Raw genomic sequence first — 10,755 nt, 5'->3', positions numbered from 1 at the left:
GACTAGAAGGAACGCGAGGCGGCGCCCGCCCAGTGGGCGTGCCCCCCCAGTCGCCCAGTAGGGCCGGAGGCGCTGGACACCCTCCCAGCACATGCTCCAGTTAAAGTGGCGTTTAAGCCCTTTCATTGGCCGAAAATGGATTTCGGGTGGTGGGGGACACCAATCAGGTGACTTGGTGGAACCATCGCCGTGGCAACGCGTGAAGCCACCCGTGGAAAGCCTCCAGAATGGCAGGCCCGGCTTCCTCCGAGGCTCAGGCAGGGCTGTGGCCTGCAAGGGGGTGGTGACAGCAGACTGTGAACGCATCGTCAGCCTTCTGTCTGCACCCTGTGCACCCGCGTTGGGGAGCCTGGCGTCCCACGCTCCCCGCGGACCCCCCTCAGTCGGCTGAGGACTGTGCCCTTGCTTTTGCCCCACAGCCTCCAGAAGCCAGATGATGGAGGAGCGCGCCAACCTGATGCACATGATGAAACTGAGCATCAGAGTCTTGCTGCAGTCCGCCCTGAGCCTGGGCCGCAGCCTGGACGCGGACCACGCCCCCTTGCAGCAGTTCTTCGTGGTGATGGAGCATTGCCTCAGACACGGGCTGAAAGGTGGGCCTGGGCTTCTGGTTTCAGGACGACCGCTGTGTGCAGAGCAGCCCCTGGCCCCGAGAAGCACGCTCCATAGCGCTGCGCTGTCCAAAGAAAAGGGCAAAGACAGAAACAGCCTTTAATTTTCCACTGCCACATTTAAGGTTTAAAAAGACGAAATTAATATTACTGAGTTTTACCAAACAGTATGTTCGAAATATCATTTTGACTCATAATCATTACTTTGAGACTTTATTACCGACCTTTTAACATCCTTTTTTCATAACAAGGCTTAACCCACTATTTTATGCTTCCAGCAAATCTCAGGCCAGTTCTGTATTAGCACTGGCTACAGTGGAGCGCCCTGTGAGCAGCGTGTGTGGCTGGTCACTGCCTTGGACAGTGCAGCTCTAGAAGACAAGACAAACAGTAGACACAGAAACAGCCATCATTACAAAGTGCCATGAAGTCAAGGAAGCAAAGCAAGTTAAATGATGGAGAATTAAGGAAGGAAACTGAGCAGATGGCTAGGGGAAGTCTCCAGGGAGGTGAAATGCGAGCTGAGACCCCAGGAAAAGGAGCGGGCTGCAGATTTGGCGGGAGATCCTCGTGCTGCCTCAGGAAGGGGCACTCCAGGAAGCAGGCCTGCTGAGAGAGCAGAGCGGGCGGGGCGTGGGAAGGAGGCCGTCCTGCAGGTCCTCTCGGTTCACGGAATGAGTTAGCACTTAATGTGTTTGGAGGATTTGAGGGAGGATTTTGGTCCAAGTCTTAGAACAAAAGAAAAGAAAACCTTGGGTCAGGGTTAGGATTAGATTTTTAGGATTTGGGAGATTTCAGAGTTAGGGCAACCTACCCTGCATCTGCGAAAGAACTTCAGTGTGCCCAGAACGAATTGTAACCGTGGGAGCTGGGAGAGCGCTTAGGTTACTAGAGCCCTTCGGTGAGGGATGACAGTGAGGAGTCGAAGAAGTGAAGCATTGCTGTTCCCATCAGGAGGAAAAGCGGTGACGGAGTTCCCAGATGAGCGTAGAAGGCGCCTGTGCTCTTTCAGGGCAACAGAAGAAGGGCTTAGCAAGTGTGCTAGAAGCCCTGCTGTCAGGGAAGAGCTGTGTGCTCCTTGGCCGTCCCCAGTCCCTAGGACTGAGGCAGAAGGGCTCAGCAGTGCGGCTCTGCACTTTCACTTGGCTTTCGGGAGAAAGATTGTGGGCCCCTAAAGACATTTTGCAACATGTTCTTATGAATAACACTTTTGTTTTCCCTTTTTAGTTAAGAAGAGTTTTATTGGCCAAAATAAGTCTTTCTTTGGTCCTTTGGAGCTGGTGGAGAAACTTTGTCCAGAAGCCTCAGATATAGCTACTAGTGTCAGAAATCTGCCAGAACTAAAGTGAGTGAGAAGTAGTAATACCAATTTGATGTTTCTAAAAGAAAACTCCCTCATATTTACCCATTTCTCAATTCTTTGCTGATAAAACTTTTTCTAACTTGGAACAAACTGTAGCATGAACCGCACTCTACTTAAACTTTAATCACAGTCCTGCTACTTGTTATCCATACCTCTCTGAGATCTGCATCTCTCTGAGCCTCGGTTTCCTTTTCTTTCACACGAGCACAGTGATTCCTGCTTGCTGAACAGGTCAAATAGGTTGAAGAGCTATTACTAAAGAGCAGTCAGAGGAAAAGGCGTCATTAACACTCGATGAGTCTGGACACAGCTGGACAGTGTGAGTAATAGAGTTTAGGCCAGATCGTCAACTCCAGGTCAAGGGCATTGTGATAGGCTGGCCGGTGAGTTATTCACTATGTCTGGGTTTGTCCTGGGGCCATTCCGCATGTGCTCAGAATCAAAAGCTGGAGAGGACACAAATGTGGCATCTTCGTGGAATCTGACATTTCTGAGGGGCTCTAGGGATCCATAAGCTGATGTAAGAGTCCTCCAAAGAGCCTCCCATGGGGGACTTAATGTTTAGCGTTTGCTTAACAGTTCTGTGGAGCCAGCCTGTTGGTTTTAGACAGTAACAACTGCCCCTCTAAGGATCTGCTGTCAGGCACTGTACGGAGAGCCTTTCACTGACTCATCTGATCCCCTGCATAGGTCCTCTGCGAGCCCGGGGCACCCATTGGCAAGTGTGGAGACTAAGACTTAGAGGGATGGAGTGACTTCCCTGAGTTCTCTTGGCAGGAAGCATGGAGCCAGGAGAGTCGTGGATCTGTTGGGCCCCACGACCTCTAAATCTCGCTGACCTTCATCGTCGAGCTGTGTGTATTCCTGGCCTTTGGTCCCTGTCGCTATTGCAGTATTGTGGGCCTTCACCACAAAGCTTTTACACTTGGAGCCTCTCAGATATTTTTTCAGTGCCCTCTTCTCAGTTCTGGGGACTAAATTCAGCGTCTCCTAGGCACCCTACCACTAGCCGCACCCCCAGCAGAGAGCAAAAGTCTTACTGTACTGAGCACTAGCTCCCTACGTCAGGTCCACCACAGCACCACACTTCATTAATCCTCTGGTTGCTAACAGGTTAGAAGCTTCAGTGTTAGACATCCCCACCATGGCTGCCGAAGCGCTCGGACCCATGGGTCTCTGCTCTTGGTGCTGCTAGCAGGAGCCTGGGGGAGCTGAGGAGAGCTCTGAAATTTCTGTGATATTTTGAAAATACCGTGACTTATTAGGAGTTTTTGTGGGATTAGGTAATACAAGCCTATTTAAAGTGGTTTGAAACAGGATAAATTTTACATTCCTTGGAAGACTTTTCTAGAGTTTAATACTTCTGACAAAGTTTAAGACTGTTTCATAGCAAAACCTGTTGCCCAAATGGCTCACTTTTCCTGTCATGCTGTTGATTGAACAGAGCTTTGCAGAGTAGATAGCAACTGCAGACAGGCAAGACTTCTCTGTCTTTTGAAAATTAAAAACAATTTTTTCTCATTGCTTGATCTTTAATTAGGAAATAGAAACCAGCCAAAAACAAATTGGATTATATACTTCCTCCATTACCCTGTAATCAAGGAATACAGCTGCTTGGGAGGAAGAGCTCATCTCCAAAGCCCTGGGTTCAGACCCAGCAGACCCCAAAAAAGGGTGTGGGGAGAAGAAATATATTAAAATCTTAGTGTCCTTCTGGCTCCTTCTGGCATATTGTCAGTCAGACAGATGAGAAGGTCTATCTTATCCCCTGCCCCACGGTGTCACGCTGCACCCTGAGGTGAGGACAGCTTGGCCCTGCCCACCAGGACTGCAGCTGCACCCACCCTGACCCACACTCCCACTCCAGGCAGTCACTGCGATGGAGCATGTGACACAGCGCTGCACACTGTGGGGCCCACAGTCCCTGCCACCTGGGGCTAGCACCTGAGGCAGTCGAGCCAGGCTGTTCGGGCCAGCAGGACCACATCTGAGGATCCAAACTCAGAGAAAAGATTGATGACTCCCTGGCGCAACATTGTCATGACAGCAGCAGCTTAGGGCCAGCATCCACTCATGAGACACGGAGGCTGTGAGGAAGAAGTCCTCCTGTGCTGAGAGGTTTCCAGGTTCTGGAGACCTGGCAAGGGTTTGGCTCTCAGATAGGAGAGAAGAGTAAGAGTTCATTGTTTTCCAGAGGTGAGCCTGAACTGGAAAGTGCGTGTGTGGGTGTGGGAGGGGGGCGAGAAGGTGGACAGAATCCGAAAGAATTGGAGCTGAGTGGTTTGCAGGGCAGTACTTGTGGTGTTGGGCCAGGTGCAGGAATCGTCACCTACTCCAAAGCAACAACAAGTTCAGATTTCTAAAATGTGCATGCTGGGGCCAGGAGATGGCTCAGTGGAACAAGCGCTTGAAGGGCCTGAGTTCAGTCCCTGGTTCTGCCAGATACATAAGTGAGTTAAGTGTGCATACTGTTTTATAGCTTTTTCCATTTAATTTTAGCTTTTTTTTTTTTGGTGGAACCGGGGATTGAACTCAGACCCTTGTGCTTGCCAGGGAAGCACTTACTCTACTGAGCTATCTCCCTGGCCCCTAATTTTAGCTTTTAAACTTCTTTTCGTATGTGGGGCTGGTTCACCTGCCCTGGGGTGGGCCTGGTGCGGCATGTGGTGCCAGGGATCAAATCGTGGTCCCTGAGCTTGCCGGAGCTTGTCTAAGCAAACACTTTTGACTGCTGAGCTATCTCGCCAGCCCAATATTTTAAATTCATGTCAAGTAGTCACCCGCATCTTTTTTATTAGTATATATTCTTCTAGGGGATTTTTTCTTTGTTTTTTTTTTTTTTTTTTTTTTTTTTTTTTGGTGGAACTGGGGATTGAACTCAGGCCCTTGCGCTTGCCAGGGAAGCACTTATTCCACTGAGCTATCTCCCCGGCCCCTTTTCTTTGTTTTTGAGATAGGGTCTCACTGTTAGTTCAGGCTGCCCTTGCACTCACTGTGTAGCTCAGGCTGGCCTCAGCCGCCCAAGTGCTGGGATTACGGGCCTGCACTATTAGTACTCAGTATGTGTCTGATACAGTAGCTGTACATGTGTGTAGCAGGCAGGCGTATCTGTAATACCGTGTGATGCTCAGCTGGGGTGACACCTGTGTCCATAGACTGGCAGTATTTCTTTGTGCATAGCATCTTTTTTTATCTTCCCCCTCTTTTCCCCGTACCAGGGATCTAACCCAGGGGTGCTTTACCACTAAGCTACACAGCCTTTCTTATTTTGAGACAGGGTCTTGCTGAGTTGCCAGATTTGCCCCAGACTTGGTGATGCTCAAGGCACTGGGGTCGCAGCCGTGCACGAGCACGCCTCCCGCTGCTCTCAGCCCGGCGCATTGTTAGAGCCTCATGTGGACTTTGCAGTGACCCTCAGACTCTCATTATGCCCTCACATCGATACGGACACCACCCCAAACATGATCCTATGTCCCCCCTAAGTTAGCACCGGAGTGCGCAGCGCTCGATATTGAACCATGGATTCTGTTGTCATCAAATTCTTGGCTAGAAAAGGTGTGCCACTTCATTCACTTCCTAAGCAGCACACAGCAGCCTTTATTTTTGCATCACGCCAACATTGCCTTTTTCTTTTTTTCTTTTTTTTTTTTTATCTTTCATTTATTTATTTGGTGCAGAGTCTTGCTATGCAACTCACATTTGTAGTGATCCTCCTGTCTCAGCCTCCCCAGCACTGGGATCGCAGGTGTGCACCACCATGCCCAGTTTCAGTGGCCAGCATGTTCCAGGGCTGTAGTACTGGGTATCAAACCAGGTCCTTGCAATTGCCAGGCAGGCACTTAGACCACTGAGCTATCTTCCCAGTGCATGCGTGTGTGTGTGTGTTTTGTTCAGGGTCTCATTACACAGCTCCAACTTGTAGTGATCCTCCTGTTTTCAGACTCCCCAGCTCTGGGATTACAGGTGCACACCATCACGCCTGGACTTGGTGGCCACTCAGCGCATACGGGTGGGGCTGGCGTGGCATGTGGTACCAGGGATTGAACCCTGGCCACTTAGTCTACTGAGCTATCTCAGCGGCCTGCACGCACACATGCGCGTGTGTGTGTGTCCAGCTCAGGATGGACCCTTGGTCCCTGTATCTCACCATTCATAAATACTATGTACTCTGTTTTTTATTTTTATGTTTTTGGTACAGGGTCTCACTACGCAGCTCAGACTCATTGTGGTCCCAGGGATTGAACCCTGGTCCCTTCCCCTTGCCTAAGCAGGCACTTAGGCCACTGAGCTATCTCAGGCCCAGCCCTGCATACCTTCTTATCCTACTTCTTTTTCCTTTACTGTGGTTTGGTATCATTTATTCTTGAAATTAGATTAACCCTTCTGAGGCTGGCTTCCAAACTCTAGAGGGCATCTGAGCCACATCTAGTGAGCTCTGTAGCCCTGTGAGCATCCTTTCATGCAGATTATTCACTGCAGCATTGCCTTTATTCCTGCTACTCGTGCAGTTTCTCTGCTGCGAACAGACTCTTTTTTCCTTAAAGTTTTAGTTCTATGGTTAGAAGCTTTCTCTTCTTGGGAACAGGGTGGGCCTTTTCAGAGCTGCAGGCTTGAGACCAGTGGTACAGAGGCATGAAGGTCTGCGTGCTGCAGCTGTGCTGCAAGATGCTAGGTGGTGGGGCTGGTGAGATGGCTGAGTGGTCTAAAGCACCTACTCAGAACAAGCTTAGCAAAGCACAGGGACCGCGGTTCAATCCCCCAGCACCACATGCCAGCCAGCCCCCGCCCCCTGGTGGGCTGAGCGGGCCACACACACACACACACACACACACACATAAATAAATAAAATTTTTAAAAAAAGATGCTAGGAGGTAAGGTTTGTGCCACGTGCAGTTTGCCACCATTGCAAACGCAGCCCAGCCTGAAATGCGCTTGAGGCCGGTGCCATAGGAGTCCCTGAGGCTTGGGTGCCCTGCGCACTGCGCTGTGCACACTGCACGGTGTCCGCAGCGAAAGAGCTGTCACACCATCTAGTGTTGTTTCCTGGCTCGCTGAGAGACCTTACTTACATGTGCATTGTGTGTGTTCTGCAAACCAGAATTTGGTGGCTTAAGATTTTTTCATTTTGTTGGAAAAAGAAGAAAAAGAACAGGTGCTTAGGGTGCAGAATACAGACAGACCCCAAAGTGTGATGCAGGTCCCTTCTCTGCTGTCCCTGTGGCACAAGCCGCACAGGGTTGTGTGAGCCTGAACATCCCTGACTGAATTGAGGTGCGGTTTTGTGTGTCTGTTGTCATTGTCACGCCACACAGCTTGTTCTCTATTTGATTTCCAGGACGGCGGTGGGGAGAGGCCGAGCTTGGCTCTATCTTGCCCTCATGCAAAAGAAGCTGGCAGATTATCTGAAAGTGCTGATAGACAATAAGCATCTCTTAAGGTATTGCAACCCCTGCCTCAGCTTTTCTTTGGCTTTGTAAACGATGGCACAATCCTATAGGTCGTTTTGAATTAACAGAAGAATGATGTTCACAGCTGTTATTGAAAGTATTGTTAATCTTTAGTATTCTGTGGCTTATCTATTGTTTGGGGGTTTTTTGTTTTGTTTTGTTTTGTATTTTTGTGTTTCAGGGAAGGGTCTACAGGGTGTTCAGGGTCTCATTACTAGATTGGACTCATAGTGATCCACCTGTTTACAGTCTCCCAAGAGCTGGGATTACAGGTGCATGCCACCACACCCAGTCTCAACTGCCATCTCAGCACACCCCTGGGGCCGGGCCAGTATGGCAAGCCCAGGGATCAAACCCCCAGACCCTGCACCTGCTTGCAGGTGCTTTAAGCTGCTGAGCTATTTGGGGTTTTGGGGTTTTTTTTGGGGGGGGGGATTCCAAGAAAATTGAATCTTTTGCACAAGAAACTTAAATAAAATCGTACTAAGATATACAAAAATGAAATTGTCCAAAACTTATTGTAAAGAAGAAAATCATTATGCTGAGCTATTTGGCTGGCCCTTATTTTATTGTTTTTCTTTGAAACAGGGTCTCACTATGCATCTCAAGTTGACCTTGTGGCTTAATTTTAAAATGACAGTGCTAAGGGCCAGTCTTGTAGATGGGGCATGGTGGTGCACACCTGTAAGCCCAGCTCTGGGGAGGCTGAAAGCAGGAGGATCATTATGAGTCCAAGCTGTGGGGTGAGACCCTGTACCAAAAAAATTAAAAATAAATAAATTGGCAGTGCTTTGTTTTCTGAACGCTGATATCTAAATATGATTATGAGTGAAGATTTAGATGAGTCTTCATCTTGGAAAATTTTTGAAGATAATGCTTCAAAAATATTATTACCTTCAATCCCCGGTACCACAAATAAATAAATAAATAAATAAATAAATAAATAAATCCCAAGAGTTGGTAACTGACAGACTATTTCATTAAGCTTCAGTGAAATTATTTTTTTGAAATTCTATTAGATTAGATGATAACAGAAAAAAAAATTCAGAACTAGGTGTAGTGGATAGCTGTCCTCGTTGGTGATTGTGTTTGTGGATGTTGTCCAGGCCAGCCAGGAACTTTCCATGTAGCATCCTGAGTGCTAGGATGGTAAGAGGCCCAGCTGCTGCAGTGGGCAGTTTTTAAATATTAAGTCCTGCTTTTTGTAAGAGAATATACCTGTATTAGCCAATTCAGGATTCCATATCCAGTCTGTAAAATTTATGCCTCTTAGCATCACAAATTTAAAGTGGCTCTCATAGAAATGTGTGACCAGTTTTTTCTGTGTGTCTGGGTTTTGTGGGGTTTTTTGGCAGAACCAGGGATTGAACTCAGGCCCTTGCATTTGCCAGGGAAGCGCTTATTCTACTGAGCCATCTCCCCGGCCCAGTTTTTTCTGTTTTTTAGGGGATTTTGGTTTTAGGTTTTCTTTTTAGTTTTTCTCAGGAGTGGGGTTTAAGTTCTGAGGTTGAACCCAGGGTCTTTGCACTGAGCTGCATTCCCAGCCCCTTTTTTTGAGGCAGGGTGTCATTAAGTCACCAAGTTGCCCAGGCTGGGCATAAACTTGTGACCCACCTGCCTCAGCCCCCTGTGAGCTGAAATTCAGGGAAGTGCTACACTCCCAGCTGGCGAGTGCTGACTTCGGTGCTGTGCGCTCAGAGAGAGTTGCAGGTTCTGCCTGAATGAGTGTGTGGTAGCAGGTTCTTTTTTGGTCCCTGGAGCACACAGCGGCTGAGGCCTTTGGCTTCCACAGACTGCTTAGTTGTTGTGACCAGAGGGAGCAGGGAGCAGGAGGATGAGGCGCACAGTGTATGCAGAGGTGAGGCCGTAGATCGGGGGACACAGGAGGAGGAGGAGCTCTGTCCTTGGCTGTGAGGCTTTTCTGTGAGTGCAGAATGGGGGCCCAGCATACTAGTGTCAGTAGAGCTGGGCGGGCGGGCAGGGCCTCAGGGGACAAGAGAGGCTGGAGCCCAGGACCTAGAGGAGGGGCTTTGGCCATGTGAACTAGTCCCTCCTGGGGCCTGGCAGAAAGGAGAGGGTGCAGACTGCCAGCAGCTTGTCACCATTAGAACACCTAGAGAGGCAACCTCGACCAAGAAAAGGGTTATTGTTGGCTCACAAGTTGCAGGGTTGCAGCTGGCCTGGAACCCCCTGGTGACCAGAGGCAAGAGGAAAGGGAGCCATAGGCCGATCGTGGGCACGTGCTGCAGAGGAGTCCCATCACTTGGGCTCCTGACGCGAGCTGCTGGCTCACACGCACAAGTTCAAGACCAGTAGGCAGCCGCGCCAGGCCCCACCTCAAATAAATGAAACTGTAGTGGAGAGCCTGGAACTTAACGCCCGATACAGTGGACAGAAGGGAGGGGACAGGGACATGCGGGAGCAGAGTCGCGGCTTCCCTGTGCAGTGGTCTCTTTCAGCGAGTTCTACGAGCCTGAGGCGCTGCTCATGGAAGAAGAAGGGTCAGTGCTCGTCGGGCTGCTGGTGGGACTCAATGTCCTGGATGCCAACCTCTGCCTGAAAGGAGAAGACTTGGATTCCCAGGTAAATAGGGATTCCACTCCAAGTGGGATGCATTAGACCAGGGATTCTATGCAGGGGTGCGGGGAGGTGGTGAACTGGGAAGGCTCCTGGGCGGGGCCCTTCAACAGAGGCCTGCAGTGTGTGCAGTTCGCTGCCCCCGAGCTTGGAGAGGCCCCTGCCGTCTGGAGCACTGCACCCAAACTGAGTCTGGGTTGAAGAGATCAGCCCAGCAGCAGTGCTGGGCCACCGCTGGGACAGTGGCAGTCCCAAGGGATTGCGGGAGGGGGAGGCAGGCTAGAGTCACAGTTCAGGTGGGGAGGGACCGCCCTCAGGGAGCTTTCTTTCTAAGGAACCAGTGGCCAGGCTGTGTGAGGGAACAGAGGCTAGGGCTCATTCAGGTCACCGGTAGCCGCGGTGTCTGTGCCGCATTTGGGAATGCAGTTGTGTTGGTGTTTGATGTGCACGCTAGGCAGCACTTCACCATTGAGCCGCAGCCACGGCGCATTCCCTACCCCTTTACAATTTTGAGACAAGGACTCAATAAATTGCCCAGATTGGCCCAGGACCTGTGATTTCTCCTGTCTCAGCTCCTGGGTAGCCAGGAGTACAGGATGGGCCCTGTACCATTTAATTTTTTAAGTGTATATTTTTTACATTTCAAAAAATCCATCATAAGGGTCAGGGAGATACCTCAGTAGAATAAGCGCTTACCTGTCAAGTGCAAGGTCATGAGTTCAATCCCCGGTACCGCTAAATAAATAAATAAATAAAT

General features: G+C 49.7%; 1 protein-coding gene and 1 pseudogene across 1 annotated transcript in view; one reads left to right on the top strand and one right to left on the bottom strand.

Moving 5' to 3' along the window:
- Positions 1–400: 400 nt before the first annotated feature.
- Positions 401–10,755, top strand: part of Rufy1 (RUN and FYVE domain containing 1) — a 39,546-nt gene continuing 29,191 nt past the window's right edge. The window contains exons 1-4 of the mRNA XM_023713129.1: positions 401–593; positions 1,839–1,956; positions 7,310–7,411; positions 9,881–10,004. Of these exons, the coding sequence (XP_023568897.1) occupies positions 434–593; positions 1,839–1,956; positions 7,310–7,411; positions 9,881–10,004 (504 nt within the window). The 5' untranslated portion in view covers positions 401–433. The remainder of the gene's footprint in view (positions 594–1,838; positions 1,957–7,309; positions 7,412–9,880; positions 10,005–10,755) is intronic.
- The window catches only part of LOC111816257, a 4,204-nt pseudogene continuing 3,732 nt past the window's right edge, over positions 10,284–10,755 (bottom strand).

Source organism: Octodon degus, unplaced genomic scaffold, assembly GCF_000260255.1.
Source record: "Octodon degus isolate 3935 unplaced genomic scaffold, OctDeg1.0 scaffold00029, whole genome shotgun sequence".
In the NCBI taxonomy this organism is placed as follows: domain Eukaryota; kingdom Metazoa; phylum Chordata; class Mammalia; order Rodentia; family Octodontidae; genus Octodon; species Octodon degus.
The sequence above is the reverse complement of the archived record's forward strand: the minus strand, read 5'-3'. Positions and strand labels throughout refer to the sequence as shown.